The 24,614-nt window shown below is 43.6% G+C and overlaps 1 protein-coding gene across 1 annotated transcript; it reads left to right on the top strand.

Moving 5' to 3' along the window:
- Window positions 1-6,979: 6,979 nt before the first annotated feature.
- Window positions 6,980-24,582, top strand: LOC139644052 (liprin-alpha-3-like). The gene is made up of 31 exons (XM_071519413.1): window positions 6,980-7,079; window positions 7,149-7,312; window positions 9,883-9,984; window positions 10,495-10,659; window positions 11,130-11,204; window positions 11,309-11,369; window positions 11,588-11,727; window positions 12,425-12,517; window positions 12,982-13,034; window positions 13,378-13,471; window positions 13,716-13,850; window positions 14,450-14,533; window positions 14,653-14,784; window positions 15,359-15,421; window positions 15,712-15,791; window positions 16,248-16,392; window positions 16,982-17,175; window positions 17,736-17,979; window positions 18,196-18,335; window positions 18,443-18,591; window positions 18,770-18,866; window positions 19,542-19,623; window positions 19,722-19,922; window positions 20,090-20,152; window positions 20,693-20,719; window positions 21,855-22,030; window positions 22,201-22,298; window positions 22,501-22,676; window positions 22,908-22,976; window positions 23,459-23,621; window positions 24,530-24,582. The coding sequence occupies exons 1-31, from the start codon at window positions 6,980-6,982 to the stop codon at window positions 24,580-24,582; spliced, it is 3,618 nt and encodes a 1,205-aa protein (XP_071375514.1).
- The last annotated feature ends 32 nt before the right edge of the window (window positions 24,583-24,614 follow it).

A 24,614-nucleotide genomic window follows, 5' to 3' on the forward strand; every position in this document is an offset into this window, starting at 1 on the left:
CACTTTAAATCCTTGCCGTGTCTCAGTCGATGACATCATTGTCTGAGAACACATTACATCACCCCTTCCCAGGCTCTCTCTCTTAAAGACAGCACTACCTTATGTTTACTGTGCAACACACACACACACAGCCCCGCTTATCTGTTTACAAGTGTGATATCAATATCAACATGCATATCAATATCAGTCTTTATGAGATTAAATTATATGCGTGGGCTTGGTAAATTCATATTCAGTGAATGTAATTAGCATGCAGGACAGCACCCACAGATATGGTCAATTCTGTAAATGCATTATAAGCTACAAGTTGCCAATTCGATGTAATAACGTGAACATTCAATATGTCTTCTTATATCATGATTATACATTATCATTATTGTCATGCTTTTCCACCACACACCATATAGAAATATATTCCAAATGGATTCCAGTAACTACATTTTATAAAAGAAATAGGTTTTAGACATATGCATACCTTAAACATAATCATAAGTATGCAATGGAAAGGGGAAATAGTGATCTTAATTGGAATACTATAATAATGTGAGTTAATAATAATCTTTCCATAAAACTATTGCCACAGTCAAATGAATATAGTTTGATTACTAATATATTTTCAACAGTTGACTTAGAATAGCCTGTCTTTATTTTCCTAAAACACTTTAACTGGTTCCAGTTATTAAGTGCTTCTTATGGTCAGAACTTGGGCCTATAAAGCTTCACCCCACACATCCAGATGTGCTTTGCAGGAATAGGCTACACTGCAGACAATTAGGACCTGTTTATGATTTACAATAGAAATTGTGCACGTGCTGTTCATCACTATTTCCATTAAATAGCCTATTAGTGAATCTGGGGCTTGGGCTGCAGTTGGAAAGGCTATATGGGCTGTAGTTGAAAATAAAATGCCTGTCAGTCAGTTTGCACTTGTCTCTGATATACATGCTGTATAATTAATCAGGTGTTTGATTGGCCTACGTGTGCGCGTGTGTGTGCGTGTGTGTGTGTGTGTGTGTGTGTGTGTGTGTGTGTGTGTGTGTATGCGTGCGTGCGTGAGTGTGTGCGCGTAAATCACAGAGATGCGGAGAATGCTGAGAGAATGTTTCTTTAAGACCCATTACCTTCCAATCCGACAGAGGGGGAGTCTGTGGTAAGGTGGTGGAGCGTCTCTCCCCGCGTTTCCCCTTATGCCGTTTACATGTGGAAAAGAGAGACGGGGAAAAAAACACATAAGCTGTACAGCTGGTTCGGATGAGGGGCACAGATACCGAGGCACGAACGGAGATGGACCTAAGGAATATTTAACATCAAATATGGACACTACGGGCTCCCCGCGATGACTGTGGTAAGGATGCAACTTCACACCGCCCCATCGCAACCCAATTTCCATTGAGAAAGAGATTAATATCCATGGGAATACGCAGGAAAAAAATATGCATGCATTAATGGAACGGGTGCAAATTAATGTGTGGAAGTGTGCGTTTGTGCGCGCGCGCGCTCGCGTGTGTGTGTGTGTGTGTGTGTGTGTGTGTGTGTGTGTGTGTGTGATAACCAGTAACGTTGTGTTGTCAAGGGTGGGTGGTGGTGGTGGTGGTGGTGTGTGTGTGTGTGTGTGTGTGTGTGTGTGTGTGTGTGTGTGTGTGTGTGTGCGTGCGCGCGGGGGGGGTGGGGGGGTCGGACAGAGGCAAATCGGCTACATTAAATAGACGATGCAACGCTTGGTTCCTATGTCAGTGTCAGGCATTGACAGGTGTGTTGGCAACACACAGCACGATTTATTTAGGGCGCGCGCGCTCGCTCGCTCCCGTTTCCGTTTGCATACAGTTAGGTGAGGTGATACCTGAGGAGAGAGAGAGAGAGAGAGAGAGAGAGAGAGAGAGAGAGAGAGTCTTCATAAGATGGAAGGCTATATTGGCCTACTATGCATTGCCTATAATTAATCATGCTTCTAACTATAACTAAGCCATTGCCATTGGGAGCCTTGTAGTCAAAACCTCCCAGTTTGTCTAGCTGAGCTGCTGCCATCAATGCCTACATAGGCGCCTTGTTATGCTTCTATAATAGGAGAGAAAGCAGGCCCTTTACTGAAAATGTGCGATATGCATTTTTGGGCCATCCTCCCGACGTGCGTCTTCTCACAGTCTCAATCGAGTAGGCTCTTACACACTCCAAGGCGAGACATGGATTCAGCTTCTTCCAGTGTGCTTTCATGATCATTTCAAGATGTATGGGGCCTATTTGTAAAGACCACCCTAATCTACATAACGCCAAGCTTTTACTATAAGAATGTAGACGCTGTGTGTGAAAGTGTGTCTCTACGCGCGTGCGTGCGTGCCTCTTTCATCGAATGGTCTCCCTTCCATACATTCAGCAATGGAGGTATAGCCACAGACTAGTCGACCTGTCATCCCAACAGCCTCGTCATTTTCCCCGGTTAGCCCAGCCTGTAGTGCGGGTGACAGTAGGAATAAATGCGTGTTACTCCGGATCCCGGTGCTTTCATTCCCCCTACCCCGCTGCCGACAATCACTTATTGATTCCAATGATGCGTTTCTTGCCTAGGGGGTACCGTTTCATGGTATTAGAGAGAGGGGGGGGGGGCGCGTTCATTATTAGCCGCCATACGCGCTGTGTTATTGAAATGCCAAGTATCCAGCCGACATGCATGAATTGTTTCGCACAGAAGATGTCGGCCATTTAAGATAAACTGGATGTCAAACCGAATGAGAAGACCCTCTTTCTTTCCTTTTCATTGTCGGCAGTTGTGGGAGCCCGCAACGCATCCCCTCTCCCCGCCCCAGTGTCTGCTGGAGGAGCGCTGTTTTTGCTGCTTTGCCTCTCTCTCTCTCTCTCTCTCTCTCTCATTCTCTCTCTTTCTCTCTCTCTCTCTCTCTCTCTCTTTCTCTCCCTCTCCCTCTCTCTCTCTCTCTCTCTCGTACAGACAGCGTAGGCTATGATATTTTCCTTTACCCGTTTTTCGTAGACAGTGGCTATTTTAGTAACCCGATACACAGCCTAATTGGGGCCTTGTCCTAATTGGTCATGTAGCAACCAGATACTGGAGCTAGTCCGTCCACTCCAGGCTTGGCTACAAGCAGGGAAGCAGTAAGGGTGCTATTGGAGTGTGACAGTGATGATGTGGATGATGATGGTGGTGATCATGATATGAAAACACACACACGCACACACACGCAGACACAAGCACACACACACGCATTTTATAGCTTTAGTGATTATGGTGGCATTGTGACAAGAGCTTGCCCATTACTCACTGAATCAAGTACTATATTATAGGAAATATTATCATCAGCTAGTTGTTTTCAAGCTAATGTTGCCTTTCCTCGACTTATTGTGCTTGCATTTTTATGGCAGTAAGAATGGCAAATCTTCAAAAAAAAAAAAAATCTCTTCAGCTAGAACGGTCTCAATTTAAACGTAATGTTCTGGCCTGTTGTAGCTCATAAGGCTTCTGCATAATGTTATGGCATGTGGTAATGTTGTAAGGCTTGCCTGTCAAGTGTACAGTAGCTATCATTTTAAATCACTACACATGGAGTTCTCTCTCTCTCTCTCTCTCTCTCTCTCTCTCTCTCTCTCTCTCTCTCTCTCTCATTCTCTCTTACACACACACACAGACATGCACACACACAGGTCTGCAAGCCCAGTGACCTCATAGCCAACTCTTGAGTCAAAAACACAGGCTGCATAGTGAAGTTTTGCTTGTACTGAATCTGGACTCAAGCAATGAATCCTTTCTTCATCCCAGCTAATTTTAGGTATCGTCTGAGACAATGATGACCTACAAGGGAATTCTATGATGTAAACATTAAATTGGGACACAGTGATATTAAATAGTTTGGGGTGTTTAAGAGCTGAGCAGTGTTTTATTATTGTTGCAATATATAGTCATTACATTGTCCTGTTTCTGTTGCTCCTGTTACTGAGAAGATGCTGAAAATTATGATAAACATTTCCAAGATTATCCTAGGCTGAGTGGTTAAAACGTTTTTACAATAGGCCATAGTATAGCAGTGCTGTATAATGTTAACAGTCTTTGCTGTACTAACTCAAAACATCACTGGAAATGAATTAATGCGATCTTAGAGAGAATATTCAGGGTAACATTTCGGCTTTTTGGGGTCACACAGGGTTAGACTAGTAACACTCTCATTCAGAAGTTGTTGTAGCTTGGTACTAAATGCGTTACTTCTCAAGGTTTATAAGGTGGACTTTAGCCTACATGAACTATTGTGGAATAGTTTGAGCAAACATCAGCAGTACTTGGCACAGTTTGATGGATTTAATTGAAGTAGTTTGTATTTAAGAAGCAAAGTCTCGTAAAACATTGGTTTGTAGTTTGAAAAGAGTGACAGATTCAAACCTGGGAGTACCACCCAGGGCCGTGGTCCCATGGGCCAAATTTGGCTCTCCACAAAATTATGTTTGCCCTCTAAAAGCTTCTAGAGAGTGTGATCAAATATTCTGAATCTTTTGGTCTATTTTGAAGCTTATTTTTGAGGAATGTTTTTGAAATACCTTGCTCATTAGGAGGCGTAACAATAAACACCTTGATGATATAGCTTAAGACCTAAGAAGCTGAAGCCTTTGGATTATATTTCGGAACAATTTACATCCAATCACCAAATTTGTCCCCCAGTGCATGACATATGTTACAGTACATTTTAGCCCACGATCCTCATTGTTAAAAAGTTAGGGCACCTTTGATCTTGAAACTTTATGAATCAGAACATGGCTTGACTGGGCAAGTCTAGAAACATCAGTCAGTATATGTGCTAGACAGGCCTTGGCATTTATGGTAGCTCAGTACATGTTGTATATGTCATGATCACATTTAGTCTGCTGTCTTCCATGTGAGTTTTCACACCTACAGGTCTTTTGCCGCTCTGAACCAGGTTATCGCTAAATTCCACGCCGCCTCTGGTGTGAAAGTGTACCTCTCACAGTTGACGGCGCCAGCATGGCCTCACCTTTTCAAGTCTGCACCTTTGTTAACTTGTATGGTGCGATGATGACACGGTTTACCATATGCAGCAGTCAAATATGTCACGGAAGTTTGAAACAGCTCTTAATCCTGCCTTCCTTTGGAGCTCTTAAAGTACAAATTACTGTATTTTAGGGAATATAGTCGAAGCCAATTCAGTCTTGCATCAGTGATTATCCATCAGTGGAGCGGGGAAGGAAGTCAGTTTTTTTTATCGAGACGCACAGTAAGGATGCCAAATGCTCTAGCCAGCTCACCAGCATGAGGAGCTAATTCAGAGCTGCATCAAAGAAAGGCCGCTCTGAAACTGGACAAGGCCTCCAATTCCTAGATATAACAGTCCCCAACTTCGGTCCTGGAAAATCCACATGATGTAGAGACCATTGGCAAGATTTGTTTTCCCCAGTATTGAGGCCGGTTTGTGCTAAATATGTTTGATTTACAAAATGGATGATTTTGGTCGGACAAAGGAATTCTTTACTGCACCGCCCGGCCTCACTGACGTAAAGAAGCCTGCATGGGCCACTAAATCAGACCAAACCACTTTAAAGTAGAAAGGCCGGTGCAAGCCCCTGAGTATTGTAGACTAGACAGTGAAGAATAAGGTAGGAAGCAGTGGGACATGTGGCGCTATAATAAAGCTGGTTGTCTGAATCCATACCATTGTGGCCCACAACTTGCAGGACAGAGGCCTCGAATAAGGCAATTAAGGATGTGCAGACCTTTCCCCAGCAACAAACCTGATTACAGCAGATTAGTGGCATGATATCACATCCTGGAATTAAAACCAATCACTTTCAGCTTTTTAGACAAAACAGAGAATGAGAACAAATGTAGAGCTCACCATTATCTTACTTGACACCTTTGAATCTGCCTTTTAACTCATTAACACGCCTATTAACATATTGACACTTTCATCAGTGCTGCACTCAAACATCTGTGATTTTTTTTTCAAGATCTTATAGTGACTGTTACCTTGAGTTTTAGGCATTGACATGAACAGATAAAGTATAGTTTAATTCCTGTCAACTGAAGAGGTTTCTTCATCATCAACTAAAACGTACAATTTATTAATTGTAACAAAGACTATCTGTACTTTTAAAAGGTTTGCAATAGCAGTATAAACAATAGAAATCCTTAGTGAATATCCAAATATGTAAGCTATGTAATCTTATTGTCACCACACTATTGTGTACTTACAAACATTTTTTTAGCAATGTCTTCAAAAGTGCATGCTAATTGCATACCAAAAATTTGTATCACTAACACTTTGCTACGCCATCCATAGTTACAGCTGTGTTGTGCCATTGTTGTCTCAAAGTATTGGCTCATGCTTTCTCATCTGCTATATGCACAGTGATGTTTACTGAGGGGGATCTAATGCGATGTTTGGTCTCTTTTTCAGCTCTCGCTCCCGGTGCTGTAAGGAACTCGGCCTCGTGGACCCAGTTTTGGAGCGCCGGCCCTCCTCTATCCCTTCCTTCCCCGCAACTCCTCCCCTTCCTCACCCTCAGCCAATCCCAGCCACCCACAGACAGGCTTCCCCATAGATACTTCTTCTTCTTCTTCTTGGGTACCACGGCAGCACATAAACATTCTGATCGTTCACCGGGTCGGGACACTGTGAAGGAAGACGAGTGAGAAAAGAAGTAAAGCATTAGTGAGTGCTGGGAGAAAGGACGAAGGCAATAAATGGAGGAAGAGGTGTAGACATGACCAAAGGAATGATATTTTTGGAAGACTGAAGAAATAAAGATTTATATTTTGTACATGGAACTTTTAGTAAAACATGAAGCTTGCATGTGACAACAACTGAGGGAGTTGAAAGAGGGTTCATCGAAGACTCAGTCTTAGAAACGTACAAACACCCAGGAACAAAGAGAGCCCCAAGGCACAGAGACAGACATTTTGCACGTACAATCCCTCTATTCAGATAGTTTTTCTCACTCAACCTGACACACACGCCACGGTCTCATGATGATGTGCGAGGTGATGCCCACCATTTCGGAGGATGGGCGCGGCGGGGCTGGCGGGGGCCCCTCCTCTCCCGCCGGGACCGGAGTCGGGGGCACCGGGGGTGCGATGGGAGGAGGAGGCTACGGCGGCAGGGAGCCCAGAGGTGGAGGAGATGAAGGGGGCAGCACAGGCAACCTGGAGTCACTGATGGTCAACATGCTGACAGAGAGGGAGAGGCTGCTGGAGAGCCTGAGGGAGACCCAGGAGAGCCTGGGAACGGCCCAACTCCGCCTCCGCGAGCTCGGCCATGAAAAGGACTCACTTCAGAGGCAGCTCTCCATCGCTCTGCCACAGGTACAGCTGCTGAGTGTGTGTGACTGGGTGTTTATGGCTATATGGTGTGTGGGTTTGTGTTTACACTGCAAAAAATGTCCATCTTATCGAGTCATTTAGTCTCATATTCAGCCTTCAAACCTTATTTTTCTTAAACCAAGTGACAAATTCTGCCAGTGAGGTGAGATAACTCCACTAGTTTCCAATGCAGTCAGTCAGAATAAGGCAGATCACTGCACTACTATCAAGAGAATGAGACTTGATTCTACAAAATTCTTGAAACAAGTTGATTTGCATTGGAAACAACTGAAATTATCTAACCCCATTGGCAGATTTCTTCAAGAAATTACGATTTTAGGACTCAATAATAGAATAAAATGGCTTGTTAAGATGGAGATTTTTTGCAGTGTATTTGGAGGAATTGATGTATTTTGCTTGTGAAAGTATGTGTGTTGGTGGGCAGCACGAGGATGTTTAGGTGAACACTTTCTGCCTATCCCTATAAGGTAATATTGTTTATCTTCTGTGGTATGAGAGTGTAGTTGTGTGTGAGTGTGTTAGTATGAGTGTGTGTTGCCTGAGTTGTGAAACTTGCTCATGAGACAGTAAGCCTTTGCAGTGACAGTTCATGCAGAGAGAGGCAGCTAGACAGTAACGTTAAATACTTCCCCCTCTGCATCTTTAGAGTCTTCTACACCAATGTTCTTCTTACTGATACAGGGGATTTATACTTGCATCCACTTCTGTCTTTTTGGTCTCCAACTTGCATCAGCAATTTTCCTCGTATTTTGTAGTCAGCCTTTGGTGTTTTAGTTGGTCATGTTGTTCCCGTGGATGACCATTGATCCTAGAAGATATTCTTTGTTAATGACTTCGGCTTAACCTTAATGGATACTTGATTCTCTGGGAGATCTCTGTGGTTTACTGGGAGAAATTGCGTATTAATGTTGCCGATTGGAATTGGAATATCTTATCTTAGATAGTTATAACATGAGCAATTTTTCAGCTCTGAATGTATACTTGTATTGTGCTTATGTTTAGTTTGCTGCCACACAGTTGTCTTGTCTGTGTGCGGTCCTGTTACGTTTTCTCCTCCACCTACTGTGTCAATCCTATATTGTGTAACTGTCTTGCAATGTGTGAGCACCAATCAACCAGGTCAAAGTCCTTATGCACATATTGTGCTTGGTGAGTAATAGAAATTCTGAGTCTGATTGATCCTATAGTGGACATCAAGAGATGCTGGGGTCATTGCCATTATTTTGTTTAGTTTTTTTGAAGGAGAGTGGGCAGTGCATCTTTGTCAAGTATTGTATTTGTTTTGATCTTTGTTAGATGATGTGAAAAGGGACAGGACAGTGGGTAGAGCAATCTAAACATGCCTAACATGCCTACCATGCTAGCAGGCAGAGTCACCAGAATCACTGCCATCGCTGCCATTGTTCCTGAATCACAGATATTCAATTTCCACATGTTATTTGGTAGTTATATGTACTGTCATTCCAGTATAAAAGGCAATATACAACACCGGGAGAAAGCATTTTCACGTTTGTGTTTCACATTACTGTATATCATAGAGAGATACTGCAATTTTGTTTAAATGAATGGAGGCCGTAGCCCATAGAAATAGAGTGAGATGAAATAGAAAAGAAACGACAAGGGGACAAGAGAAGCCAACTGAGAAGCTGACCCCTATCCAAACAAGGAACAATCCCATAAGGCCAAGAGCCAATGGACCCACTGTGTCACCATCTGTATAGATCTCTTTCTCTCTCTCTCTTTCTCTCTCTCTCTCTCTCTCTCTCTCTCTCTCTCTCTCTCTCTCTCTCTCTCTCTCTCATTGCTCACACAAACCCATTACATGTCTCTGTGTTGTTCTTTAGACTGTTTTAAATCATAAAACAGGTAGTTCTGACTGTAGGCTTAGGCATATCGCTGTCGCTCTCAGACAGTCAAAGACGGCAATTGCCTCAAAGCTCAAGCCTCGGATGCGTTTCACGGAGGCATAAAGAAATCACTGACCACAGAGTGTTGTTTGCTGTATTTTGTTTAACAAATTACGTGCGACAAGCTTTGCTGTTTGCACTCCTTACGGCACGATGCACCAGTTGCGAATGTATTCCCACTAGTGTTGTAAATGACATATCGACGCTGTGTTTTTGGGGTCTCTCTTGTGCATTCCAGTGCAGTGCCATTGTGTAACAGTGTGATGTAATCCATCCATGAATGCGAGTTCACAGAGGAGGCTGAGCGAGAGCGTGGTGGAGGAAACTGTGTCAGTGATTTACATGATTATTGTGCAGGTTTACATCACGTACATCTTCCCACATTCCCGGTCTCAGGTGTTTCACGAAGTATGTTTCTGGGGGGGATTTTGTGATACTGTATGTATTTTTAGTGTTGTGTGTGCGTGTAAGGGTGTGACTGTATGTGTGTGTTTTGTGTGAGTTACTAGGTCTGTCCAGGTCTGTCTGGTCAAGAGAACATTTCCTTTAAACTGCCATTGCTGCTCAAATAGCTGTGCAAACTTAAACCATAGATTTATACAGCTTGTTTTATTTGCCCCTGAACGCAGTTTGTGTTTTCCACAGGAGTTTGCTGTGTTGACTAAAGAGCTGAACGTTTGCCGGGAGCAGCTTCTGGAGAGGGAGGAGGAGATTGCTGAGCTCAAGGCGGAGAGAAACAACACACGTGTAAGATGTTTAGCGGCCATTTTGCCTATTAGCACTGTAACAGCCTCCGTGTTATCTTCCTCACCCATTGTGGTTGTGTGGGTGTGACACTGTTCCCTTTGCCTCTCTTTTTTTTCCCTTCGCTTCCTTTTCTCCTCCATATTCTCTTTTCTCTTTGTGTTTCCTTTTTTGCCGTATCTACTTTCCTTATCTCTCCCACTCACTCTTTGTCCCTTTCTCCTACCCTGCGCTCTTCTCACCATCCAATTCCTCTCAACTCCATCTCATTGTCATTCTTCAAAACTCGCCACTCCTCTGCATCTTCTTTGTGCTTGCTCTCCCTTTCTCTCGCTCTCTCTCTGTCCCTGTCTCTGTCTCTCTCCCTTCCCCCCCTTTATTACTCTGTCGCTGTCTCTTTTGCTTACTGTCTCTTTCTCTCTTTCCTCATCCTCTGTGTGCCCCTCCCTCTTTCCCCATCCTTTCTTACGTCCATCTCCACCTCGTTCCCCTACAACCCGCTCGCTCCCCTAGCTGTTGCTGGAACACCTGGAGTGTCTGGTGTCTCGCCATGAGCGCAGTCTGAGGATGACGGTGGTGAAAAGGCAGGCCCAGTCCCCGGCGGGGGTCTCCAGTGAGGTGGAGGTCCTCAAGGCCCTCAAGTCCCTGTTTGAGCACCACAAGGCCCTGGATGAGAAGGTGGGTGAACTGGTTCTCGTTTGCAAGCTAGACCATATGCATAAATCATGTCAGCTTCGTTGATTGCTCTCATCAGTCCTTTTGGCCTATCCCATTGTGCACCCAATATTTCTGGTACGATAAGGGGATCAGACCTGAAATGCTGCGTGCTTGTGGCAAAGTGGGATTGATTGAATGACAATGCAGGACACAAACATACTTTATGCACCTTTTGAGGAGAACTTTTGCTGGAGTGTGGATGTTTTGGCCTCTTTTGAACTGTCTAATAGCCTCTATCCCCCTTGTAACTTTTTCTTGATCTTTCTAGCAAGCTTATCAGGAAGGTCAAGAAGAAGTAGTTACTCTAGGAGAGAATCCATTTAGGCAATTCAAATGCAACCAGAATCTTAATATGTGAGTGTCACGATAGTGTACAAAAAAATATTTTTTTTTTTCCCTCACATCATTTCTTATCGCTCTGGGCCCTGCAGGTTCGAGAGAGGCTCCGTGTGGCCCTTGAGAGGGTGTCCATGTTAGAGGATCAACTTGCAGCATCTTCTCAAGAGGTAAAGACCGTTTCTACATCTCAAGCATTCCTCGGTTGGCATGGAGTGAAGAAAGAGCATTCACTGTTTTCTTTGTTTGTCCATTTTGTCTCCCTGTCTTCCAGGTAATCTCTTTAAGAGACCAAATTAAAAGACGTCAACAAGGGTTGGACAGCGGGAAAGATGTAAGGGAGGGTTTTATGCATGTTGGTTCCAGTGTTTTTGTGTTTGTGTTAGCGTCCAGAAAAGTCAATAGAACAGTACATGTATGGGTATCATGGTGTGTCATGTGTTTTGTTTTACATTAGAGCTTACCTCATCAACATCTAATTTCTATTCATCTGCAACCTTAGCTGGTTCTAATGGATTATTTTTCTTCATCACTCTCATTTTTTTTCTATATTGCCACCGCCAGCGTCTACCAAACGGTCCGTCGTCTAGCCTGGAAGAGGGTGAGCTGGACAGACAGAGGGAAGGAGAGATAGAGCGACAGAGAGCTGAACTCTCCCAGCTGAAGGAGAGGCTGGCCCTCATGTGCCGGCAGGTGAGTGCATAGATGTGTGTGTGTGTACACACTGCATATGTACATTTGTGCTTTGTTCCATCTAATTTACCATAGATTAATATAATAAACATTGGCTTTGACTGTGAATTCCTTCAGTGTAACTTAGTAGCGCTGAGCTAGACCAAAAAGCATATCGGGTCTCCAGTAGTAGAGCAGAGGGAGTTAAAGGAGGAGGGGTCAAGACCAGACTACAGGAAACAGTCTCCCTCTTCCCTCTTGTGGCTAATTGGAATATTGCAGCTGCTTTAGCAAACTACAATCATTACATTGTACACTCTGTTCATTGTGTGCAAAGGACCCCATGTAATATTAATCATCAACATAGTATTGTGTAACGGGGTAAAAATCAATAGGAGATGAGTGATTACTAACTCCTTGTTTGCTTATAACACCTTGACTGTCTGGTTGGAGGACATTGGAATTGAAGGAATAAAGTCACACTCCTGATTGTCATCCTGTCTTTTATTTCATGTGTTTTAGAAGTCTCAGACTCTCCAGTCAGCAGGTTACATTTCTGGCAGTGTTGCTTTTTAATAGCCTTACACTGACCAGACAGGCATTTGTAATCAATCATTGTCATGTCCAGTTATACTTGGTGCTATGGCATTTAGCACTGACTCATAAAGGCTCTGTCTGTGTCTGTGTCATCTTGTGTCCCTTCGTGGTGTCACGTCAGGTTGGGGAAATAGAGGAACAGCTTGCGGCCGCCAGGAGGGAGGTGACGAAGTCGGAGGAGGCCAATCAGAAGCTGCAGAGGGACGTGAAAGAGGTCTGTCGGGCCAATCTGTTCCTTCCTGGCCAAGACCCTGAGCTCCTTCAACTCCTGGGGCTCCAGCGTATATTAGAGCATAATGTGTATCTACTGTAGTACTAGTACTGGAGTACTACTTAGTACTGGAGTACTAATGCATTATTTTTGGGGGGAATGAAATTAAATAAGAAAGGAGTGAAATTGGTTTTAAGGTCTATTTTAGCAGATTCTTGATGTTGATGTGGAAGTCTGAAATCAATATGCTGCAAAATAATCTGCACACATGAAAATAGTGTTAAAATACCACAATTTACCCATTAAACAGACCGTGCTTTCATGATGTTCTTGAGGTCCTATTACATACCCGACATCTAACCATCAGTTATCACGTGATATGTTATAATTGTGTTATCACATATGATATTATGAATGTTTGGATTGCTTATGATCTTGTTTCACAACAACATCGCTCTCTCCTTCAGGCTCTTTGCCAAAGGGAGGACATGGAGGAGAGGATTACCACACTAGAACGCAGGTAACATTTGCTGTTAAGGTTTCTTTATCTTTAAGGCTTCCTGTTTTATATATTTGCAAATATACAAGCCATATTTTTTCTTGGTAAAACTACATAGTCCAGCACTCTAAAACAAACATTTTTCTATTTTCATGAACTGAAGCAAACCAAAATGGGCCAAAATGTATGAGTCCTTAAAAAATGCTTTGCTCATTTGTCTAAGCCTGTTGTCCTTGACTTTTATTTTGTTTCTAATTTATCAGACAAGCTCCATTGATGACAGAAAATCCTATATATTATGTTAACATGACCCAGTATTGCAGAGCTAATCTCACACTTGATGGTGGCTTGGTGTCGCATGCAGGTACCTGAGCGCCCAGAGGGAGGCGACTTCTCTCCATGACATCAAAGACAAGCTGGAAAACGAGCTGGCCAGCAAGGAGTCACTGCACAGACAGGTGAGGAATGGCTAAAGCAATCTGCGGTAAACAACTGTTGTTATAGTATTGTTGTCTGTGGGGGCAGAGAGCTGTGTTTGAGGGACTGACTTATAATGCTGCTTATACAAAACTGAAAATGGATACAGTGTACAGAGTGGTGTTATCTTGCAGGGCTTTTAAGTGACTCATTTAAAACTGTGTCTCCTCATGGGTGTAGCTTTGAAACATCCCAGTCCTTGTATGTGTTTTTGTCTGTGTCCAGAGCGAAGAGAAGAACCGACAGCTCCAGGAGCGTCTGGATGACGCCAAACAGAAGCTCCAGCAGACCCTGCAGAGGGCCGAGACGCTGCCTGAGATTGAGGCCCAACTTGCCCAGCGAGTGGCCGCCCTCAACAAGGTACCCTGAGTGTGTGTGTGTTTGTATGTGTGTGTGTGTGTGTGTGTGTGCATTTAGGGAGGAAGGAGTGTTTGTTTGGTTGTTCGATAGCATCTCTTATAGCCCATATATATTAATAATATATTAATATTTTTACAAAAACATACAACAATTGCACTGCAAGCAACTGCCTTTTATGTCATATTGCACAGTAGCTAATGTTAGTTCAGTCAGGAACACTGCTCCCTTTGTGTCTCCAAATGGTGGAGTCCTTGAGACAGGATGGTATGTGGTGCCTTGTCTGTGGGACAGTATCGGTTGCTATCAACAACTATTTTACTTCTAGCCAACATACCTAACTGATCTGACAACCTGCCACTCAGACTCAGTGGTGGATTTAACCCAACTGTCTGTTCAAGTTTATTCTACAGTAGCCTTCACACTGTTTAGTGTTATGCTCTCCACCTGGATGCTCTCCATCTTGAAATGCATTGATAACCCGCTCCTCTCTTGAACAAAATGCTCTAGCTTTTATTTATGAATGTTTACTCCGTCCATTCACATATCATAAGCAGGCTTTTTAGTAGCATTTGCATGTATTTTGATGTTCTCTTATTCAGGCAGAGGAGCGCCACGGAAACTTTGAGGAGCGACTACGGCAGATGGAGGCCCAACTCGAGGAAAAGAACCAAGAGCTACAGAGGGTAACGTCATTCATCTTTCGCCACTTGGCTATATCCCCCCTTTTTGGACAAAATTAAAGCTAGTTGTCTACCTTTTTTTTCTACCTTGAGCATCTCTGTTATGTCCTTGCTTCGTTTAGGCGAGGCAGAGGGAGAAGATGAATGACGAACACAACAAACGCCTCTCAGATACAGTGGACAAGCTTCTGTCTGAGTCCAACGAGAGACTGCAGCTCCACCTCAAAGAGAGGATGGCTGCTCTGGAGGAGAAGGTAACAGGGCAGCTGGCCACTAGAGTGTGCAGTGATGTAGTGGTAAATAAGTGTGGGTAAACCAAAACTAAAATCAACACTATCTTCATTTAACTTGACATTAGTTTGATGCTATTTACTATGGTGTATACTATGAATGTACGCCATAAAGATTTGTGTCAGGCCGGTACAGTGGCTCAGTGTTTAGCTCTGTCACTCACAACAAGAAGGACGGAGGTTTGACTTCCGGCCTTTTTGTCTGTTATTTTCCCACATTTCCTCCCACATGCCAAAGACATGCAAGTCAGGTGGATTGGAGGCTCTAAATTGCACCTAAGGTGTGAATGTGACTTCAGTCCCCTGTGACCCAAAAAGAATTAAACGAGTAGAGAAATGAATGAGTCAGTGTTTATATCAGCCTAATAAAAACGAGTAACTGTGAATAAAAAGGCTGGTAAACTGAGTTTTGGTGGGTTTGCCCTCCACCACATCCCTGGGTATATGTGACTGCCAATAATTATGTTTATTCATATTTGTGAAAGACACGTGTATCAGCAGTAGAACAAGTATCAAAGTAATTCTTTTGCTCTGGTAGAATGCTCTTTCGGAGGAACTGTCCAACATGAAGAAAATCCAAGATGATCTTCTAGCTAATAAGGTATTTACTTTTCCAGTTGCTTTATCAAGTATTCATTTTCATGTTCATGTAGTCATGGAATATGGTTGTAATGTTACAAGGGTGGAAAATCTAACTTCCAGTTTTTAAACACATTTATATAGACTTTGTGATAATGATGTCAATCTCTTACTCCTTGATAGAAAGATTCTTTCAGTTCTCAAGATCTCCATTGTTCCTCCAAACAAGAGAGGTGATGTTTGAGAATAAAAGGTCATTTTCCTTTGCACAAAAAGCAGATCATAGTCTTTTCTCCTCCTCTCATTCTGTAGGACCAGCTCTTAGCCGAGCTGGAGCGAATCCAACTGGAGCTGGATCAGCTGAGAGGCAGGCCTGGCTCTTCCTATTCCAGGTTAGCCACAATGGACCTTCAAGGGTATTTATTTATACATCCTACGTTCTGTGAATGCCCAAATAAACATTGTAAATTCTCCCAAGGGATATTAAATGTACGCTCCTCCTTCTGAGCTCTACCTCGCTAGCTAACCTTTGTTTACTCCCCTGTTCAGTTGTAATGTACTTCTACAAAAAAAAATTGGAATAAGGAATTATTTATACTGTACCTAGAGCGTTTTGTGTTGGCTGAAAAATATGCAAATATACATCCTTAATTCATATGCATACATTACACAGTTTGTATTACCAGGGAAACTTGTCTGTGTGAGTTAATGTCATATAGTAATTTTACACACTCACTCAGGAAATGGGGGACATTGTCATTTTGAAGAACTGTGACATAACACATTAATTCTGGATCTCACCATAGGGCGGGCAGCGTGAGCTCACTTCCCTCCACCCTTTTTCGAAGATCTCTTCCAGGGAGCGCCTCGGAGCTGCGGTACCCCCAGGGTGGTGGCTCGCTCCCGGCCGGCTACGGCAACTCCTCTGCTGGGGTGGTGGTCAGGCGGGCGCACCGCGGCCGGTGGGGGGCCCCTAGAGACGACAGCGGCAAGGTGTCGATCTCGCGCTGTTATGATAAAGATGATGATGATGATGATGATGATGATATGTTGTCCTGTGAAAACCATGTATCTCCAGTTTTGGTGATTTTCATGTTTTCACTTCAATTAAGAAGGATTGAGTAAATTCTCCAACCTCTGAGGCTTATGAAACTTAAGAACAATAATGACAGAAACTTCATACTTACACCACAGGTTCCCCCTGTAGATTAGATGATCTGAGCTGAACCTTGCTGCATAAATCTGCATATAAATGGAGAAAAGTGATTTTCTTGAAACTATAACTCCTTAATGCTTTAAAATACAGAGTCCATATTAATACCACCCATGTGTTATGTGAAGACAAGTGTGTTGACATAGAAATATTTGCTAATGAATGTGTTAATTAGCTTAAATAATGGCCCCATTAGGATAAGTGGTTATGTTTAATATATCATGATGATAATGGTGGGACATTAGGCAGCTCAACTGCCTCTACTTTCCTTTATTGCTCGCTTGCCTTACTGACCTCTCTTTCCTTCTTTCCTTCATTCCCTCCTTCCTTCATTCTTTCCATCCTTCCTCCCTTCCCGCCATTTTCCAGTACGGAGAGTGGGACAGCGGCACTATGCTGGGTCCTGGGTTTGAGGGGGGTGTGGAGGGAGGCTGCTCCGACGATGAGGACGACAGGGAGACTCTGTTTGGATCTGAGCTGCTCTCTCCCAGTGGACAGACAGATGTGCAGACCTTGGCCATCATGCTGCAGGAGCAACTGGAGGCCATCAACAAGGAGATCAAGTAAGCGCTGTGTCTTTTAGGGCTTTGGCTTGTTTCATCTTTTATGTGAACAGAAAGTTTATGAGACTAGTTGGGCAACCAAGATTTTAACCTACATACAAAATGAACTGGGCAGACTGTTGGCTCTCCCCTAGAAAAAATAGGGACCCCTGATCAGATAATAGTACTGTATGCAGATTCCTTGACAGGTTTTGTCACAACAGAGATTCATAAAACATGAATGGAAACAAATGGCTTGAGTGAATTTGGCTCCACTGGAATATATTACAATGTGAAGATTGGCCCAATGGTGAATACAATCATCCAAGTATTCATGAGTAATACCCTTCTCTTCTCTTCTCTTCTCTTCTCCCCTCTTCTCTTCTCTTCTCTTCTCTTCTCTTCTCTTCTCTTCTCTTCTCTTCTCTTCTCTTCTCTTCTCTTCTCTCTTCTCTTCTCTTCTCTTCTCTTCTCCTCCCCTCCCCTCTCCTCTCCTCTCCTCTCCTCTCCTCTCCTCTCCTCTCCTCTCCTCTCCTCTCCTCTCCTCTCCTCTCCTCTCCACTCCTCTCCTCTCCTCTCAGGCTGATCCAGGAGGAAAAGGAGAGCACAGAGCTAAGGGCAGAGGAGATTGAGAGCCGGGTCAGCAGTGTGGCCCTTGACGCCCCGCCTATGCCCCCCTCCTCGTTGGGAGGACGGGACAGCGTGGGGAGAGGCTACATGACTCCTTCCATCACCTCCTCCACCTTGGCGTCCCCCTCTCCTCCCAGTTCTGGACATTCAACCCCCCGCCTGCCACATTCCCCTGCTCGGGAGACTGACAGACAGGTACTATGTCAACCCCTCTCAAGCCTTTTTGGTGCCCTTGTGCATGTTTCCTAGTTGTGATCTGACTGTGTCGCAGCATTGGTTTGATTCATTGCAGTTGATGCTGCAGTTGAGCTTCAAATGAAGGTAATTTCGATTTTAAAACCCCTTCAAAGGCAAAGCGCTGTCAGACCTGAGTGAGCTGCGTAAATCAACAAAACTTTTTTCTCAATGTAGAATAGCAAAGAGGGTGAAGAATGCAGAGCGCTAGCCCTGATTGACTCCACCCCGCCCCCTGTTCCTCGTGCCCTACGATTGGACAGAATGACCCACACCCACCCAGGGGCGGGGCTTGATGACCACCGTGAATTTCGCAGGTACGCACAAGTATGATAGGCGATAAATACTTTGTTTGGCTCCAATGAGACATCTGCTCAGTGTCTGTTTTGTTTACACTCTTGCTTTTCTCTTTGTGTCTGTGTAGTCTCTCTGCTGATGGCGCCATCACAGCGAGCCAGGATTCCCTCCACAAAGCCAGCAAGAAGAAAAGCATTAAGTCATCCATCGGTCGTCTCTTTGGCAAAAAGGAAAAGGGAAGGATTGGTGCGCCTGGACGCGAATCTGCCTCTCTGGGTGCGTGAATAGACTGAAAACTATTCATTTATTCACAGCACCATTCATGTTGTTCTGCTGTTATCCATTTGAACAATTTGTCTAAGCGGCTAAATGTGTCTTGTAGCTCAGCAGTTATCGACAACAGGGCTGATTCATAGAAGTATTTCTTATTGCTGTTAACCTCTAACCTTTCCAGCCTCCACACCCTCTGATGACCTGGGCTCAGCTGACCCATTGGGCCTGGCCAAACTTGGGACTGGAACAGTGGAAAAAGATCGCCGCAGCAAGAAGAAGTGAGATCAGTCACCTTTTCACACATTCCTCATGCATTTAAGAGATTTATGAATCCTTTTGTAGCCCAGAGCAGTGGTTCTCTACTTTTTTGGCTTGTGACCCCTTAAAATGAGGCCATGCCTACTCACGACCCTGTTCACCGTGTGCAAAGGCAGAATGGTGAGTATATGGTTTCATTTGATTAGCAGGGATGCCTAGAGGCTGAAAACTAATGACTATTTCACAAGAAAAAAGCAAAATTTAGAGAAAAATCTGACAAAAATAGACATGATAATAAAATTTGTACAATAGAAATATGTTTTTTTCCTATCCCATAAATCATCTCTCAAGTACCCCAAAATTATCTCACAACCCCCTGGGGTGTCCCGACCCCCAGGCTGAGAACCACTGGCCTAGAGTGGCACAGTCAGGTCCTTTATAGCTGAATGGGTAGAGAATGGCACTAACATGGCCAGGGTTAGGGGTTTTTGATTCCAACTGGGGCCACCCATGCTGAAAATGTATGCCCTCATGGTACTGTAAGGCACATGAGTAAATGTTGCCATGACGTCTCCAGTTTTTTCCAAATTTCTATGTATAAAGTGAGATAGTGATAAAGTGAGATGATGAGAAACTACTCTGTCTGTCCCCTTCTCTCTCCATCTCCATCTCCCGCTCCCCGCTCTCCCTCCCAGGCATGACCTGTTAGAGGAAGCCTGCCGTCAAGGACTGCCCTTCGCCTCATGGGACGGTCCTACCGTTGTCACATGGCTCGAGGTACAGAATGGCACACAGGCATTTTCACTGGTTAGAGTCAGCTCAGGTCAGCTTCATTTAATGAAATGTGCTCTATATCTTTTTCCTCCTTCTCCCAGCTGTGGGTAGGGATGCCAGCATGGTATGTGGCGGCGTGCCGTGCCAACGTGAAGAGCGGCGCCATTATGGCCAACTTGTCGGACACAGAGATCCAGAGGGAGATCGGCATCAGCAACCCTCTGCACAGGCTCAAACTCCGCCTGGCCATCCAGGAAATGGTCTCCCTTACTAGTCCCTCTGCACCCGCAAGCACTCGCTCTGTAAGGCTCACTGCAAAACATGCACATACAGTCACAGAAACACAAACATCAGCAAGAAACCATATGTGCATGCAGTCGGAACATCAACAAACCCATACACACACATTAAGGAAGGACAGTATGAGTATATAACACTCGAATATTGTGTTTGTTTACCTTCTCTACAGTCGACCAGTAATATTTGGATGACACATGCTGAGATGGAATCCCTCACTGCTGCTACCAAACCAGTAAGTTTGATTTTTTTTTCTTTTTCCATATCAAATCTAAAGCAAATTCAGTATTTTAGGATGCAGACTAATTTTATGAACATTCATGGCTATTCATGGCAAATTTTATTTAAAACAGTCATGTTAGCAGACTGTTCTGACACAAACCCTATTACTCTGTGCTCTGTTAGCCCACATATTTAATCATTTGGCATTTTAATATTTGAGCAATATTATCAAAGTTCTCACATTGATCAACTGTTTTCTTTTTCTTTGTCTCTGATTAGGCATGTATGGCTACACCTTTCCCCTACTATTCCCTCAAAGTCTGTTTTGACATAGTGTTTTTCCAACTAATTCTCACTCACTAACAAAACTATTCCTCCTTCTGCCTTTCCTCTCCTCTCCATTCCCTGCTGACACCCATTTGTGATAAAACACAAACACACACACACACACACACACACACACACACACACACACACTCACCCTGGTGATCTTCCCTTCTTTCCAACTCCCTGTCCCTTTTCTCTTTCTTTTCCTCTTTGCCTGAACCCCAAGGAGCAGAAGGAGTTCAGCTGGGACCAGGTGAGTTGCAGTCATTACACAGATGATGTCAGTATGATTTCACAGAGTAGTGCAATATGATTTGATATTCATTACACAAAGGCTAAACCATTCTGATTTTGGGTTAAGAGGAGGACAGATTTATGACTCAGGCTAACCCTTTGGGATATGAAGGCAAATCAGTTTGGTGACACCTGGTTTATATACTTGTAATGAGTTCTGTATACACTTCTAAAGGTAAGCAAAGCCTCTAGAAGGTGCACAATGAAGGCAGATATGCTAATTCAACCTTTACTAAATCAATATCTCTGCGACATGGAACTTTCTAAACCCATCGCAACTCAGTCTGTCGCAACATCAAAATATATGAAACAAAAGTTCAGATGATGACTTTAAGAGTGAAAAAATATCTTCAATCCAATAAATCACTTTAAAGGAGGGGTATCATTTGCTTTTTCAGCAATTTTATATAATTACCTGGTGTCTATAAAATACATCTGTTAAGTTTTTTTCAGTAAAAATTGTTCAGTTATTGCTTTAGCTGTTCACTTCCCAATGTTTGTTTCCAACCTACAAGAAAATAGGTTGTTTTACATAAGCAGCTTCTTATGCTAATGAGCTACTGCTCTAATTGGCTGGCCATTCTGGAAGGCCCGGCCTCCTCTTAGCGCTGATTGGACAGTCCCGTGTCTACAGAGCAAAATCTCACTTGCTTGTACAAGGGGGCGTGTTTTATAGTTGGTGACTCTGGGGAAACGGCATAATAACATGATTCCATTTTTTTTACTGTGATTACTTCACACCTCCAAATACCAAAATCACCATAAATACTAAGAACTGCCACATCCTAGGATACCCCCACTTTAAAAAAAACTCTCAGTGGGATTACCATGCTTCAACAGTGGTGCCATACTGCAATTACAGATTTATCAATTACCAGAACATGCTAGTTAATTTTTCACATCCATGTCATAATCCTAGATGATATAGATGATATTTAAATACATTATGAAAACTGCCAAAAGGGTTGAATCAATATAATTGACGATTGATAATGCGCTATGAACCAAGATTCAGATAGCAATTATTTGAGGATATTGACAGGTTGTAAACTCCTGTGTCCTTTCCCTCTATTCATCCCCCCTCCCCCCTCCAGATCCTGGCCTACGGGGACATGAACCATGAGTGGGTGGGAAACGAATGGCTGCCCAGCCTGGGTCTGCCCCAGTACCGTTCCTACTTCATGGAGTCGCTGGTGGACGCCCGCATGCTTGATCACCTCACCAAGAAAGAACTGAGGGGCCAGCTTAAGATGGTGGACAGTTTCCACAGGTCTGAATGAAAGATTCATCGGTTGTTTGTGCCCTACAGTTGATTTTGTTGATCCATGTTACCAGATCGGTTGTCTCTTTGATTCTCCTTCTTATTCATCGCTCTGTTTTTCTCAGGCTGCTGTCAGTTTGCATGAAAAACTTAGAGCAATGTGTCTTTCTCGCTTACAGGGTGAGTCTCCATTATGGTATCATGTGCTTGAAGCGCTTGAACTATGACCGGAAGGAGCTGGAGAGGAGGAGGGATGAGAGTCAGCATCAGAGCCAAGGTGAGGGAACATTCCTGCCCCATCCTCTCTAAAGACATGCTATCCACCTTTGAATAGGATATCTTTGAATAGAATCGTTAACATACAGTACATTTCTGGACTTATATTGCACATAGACAACATGTTGAATAGACATCTGTTTCCATTCATTTTCCCACAACAAATTCTGGTGGTAACTCTCCTTCTCTGCCCCTCTCCACAGATGTGATGGTATGGTCCAATGAGCGTGTGATGTGTTGGGTGCAGACTATTGGTCTGAAGGAGTTTGCAGACAACCTATTAGAAAGCGGGGTCCATGGGGCCCTCCTGGCACTAGACGACACCTTTGACTACACTGACCTGGCCCTCCTGCTCCAGATACCCAATCAGAACACACAGGTACTCCACAGCTCACATGTATTCAACACTCCACCTTTACTGTCAACTTGGACACACTGAATTTGGCCACTCAACATCTTAACAGAGGACTTATCTCACAACTGTTGTCAGAAATTCACATTACCACACCTGCTGTTTTCCTAATGCCAAGATAATCCTAATCTTCAACTCTTAATTATCTTAATTATGATCTTAAAGCACTCTTCTCCTCTCTTCGTCTATCTATCTCAGGCAAGACAGCTCCTAGAGAAGGAGTACAATGCTCTCATCTCCATGGGAACAGAGAGGAGGCCAGATGAGGTAAGACAAAGCAGACTGTCAGTAGAAAATCAATCAAGATAATCACTCCTGCCACAGGACAGGAGCGTGTGTGGACTATTAGCACCCTGACTAACACTATTTTCTTGACAATAGGGCCTTTGATCCAAACTTTTCAATTTTGCCTTTTGTTAAAAATGGAACATAAAAGGATCATTTAAAAAAAGTAGACAAAAATGTCTCTCCTTTATACAGCCTTTATAGTATCATGTGTTTAAAGCATGTGCCACTGCTGGCAAATTGTTGACATACCAAAGTGGTTCAGCTGTGTTTAAACCACTGCTAATTGCTTAGTTACAGCGTGTAGGATGAAAAACTGTGCAACTGTGGCATATTGGCGCAACAAACCTTGCTTTGTCAAATAGCACTTTGTTAAATACCAATCAACCAATCAATGAACAAGATAGATACCCTCTGTTATGACTGCTGTTATGTGTGTTAACATTGTTGCAATGTCTCTGCAGGATGGCACCAAAACTTTCACACGCTCACCATCATGGAGGAAGATGTTCCGGGAGAAGGACCTCCGGGGCGTGACCTCCGACTCCTCAGAAACGTTACCTGCCAACTTCCGTGCCTCCGCCATCTCTACCCCTTCTGTCACCCTGAGGAAAGTCCAGAGTGAAGGTGAGGAGTTGGAGCTCACTAAGTCTGAGTAGAGCATGACACTAGCACTGCCAGGGTTAGGTATTCCTTTCCCACCGGGGTCAACAAAGTAAATAAAAAATATATATGCACTCATGGTACTGTAAGGGTAAAAGGGTAAATATTCCATCTGATTTTGAACCCTTTGTGGCAAAGAACTTCATCCTTTCATGGCTGCCTAAACAGGAATAAAGTGGTTTCTTCCTGTTTAAACATCTTTGAGAAAATCAGATGTGCAATGTGTGTATACTCTCTGCGGTTTCGTATTGTTAATTATTTACACTCCACACCAGTGGGGGTGCATGACAATAGTGGTGACAAAAACAACAACAATGGCTGCAGTGAAAGAGTGACAGACAGCTGAGGGAATATGAGGATCTAGAAGACGTTTGATCGGTCATAAAGGTGCAAATATCCTCTAACGAGATCAGCAAGCTTAGCTTGAAAATGATTCATTTTGAAAGAGCTGACCACAAGATGTTAGCATGGAGAGCTACAGTAAATAAAGGCAGTAAACCGGAAAAGGAAATGGAGATGCTTTTCCCCAAGGCAACACAAAACAATCATGTGATATTTTAGACCAAATGCAGATGCAGGTCCCACATTGGGGGCTGGTGTGCAAAGAATTTGACTTGGTCAGCCAAGCCCATGCTTCATTTCGTTTCTTTTTATCCATATGAACCAGCCAAAATTAATTTCCGCATCAAGTAACGAGCCAAATGTTTTTATGGCTTCGTGAATCCTAGGTGTGCCTAGTCTGATTTATGTATACACTGCATAAACCCTTCTCCACACTTTTGCTTGTTTTAGTTTCAGCTACTGCACTGATTCTGGTCTGTTGGTCTCGTAGTTCCATGCTGACTTTTATTTGTTATTCTCGTCTCTGTCAGTGAACTCTGGTCCGAGGGGCGAGTCGGGGTCCGTGAGAACATATTCCTGCTAAAAGATAAGCACACCAGGTGAGAGAAGCGCCCA

This window comes from Centroberyx affinis, unplaced genomic scaffold, assembly GCF_046629955.1.
Source record: "Centroberyx affinis isolate AG114_WGS23_722 - 3 ecotype Tasmania unplaced genomic scaffold, CSIRO-AGI_Caff_v1 ptg000697l_1, whole genome shotgun sequence".
Lineage (NCBI taxonomy): Eukaryota > Metazoa > Chordata > Actinopteri > Beryciformes > Berycidae > Centroberyx > Centroberyx affinis.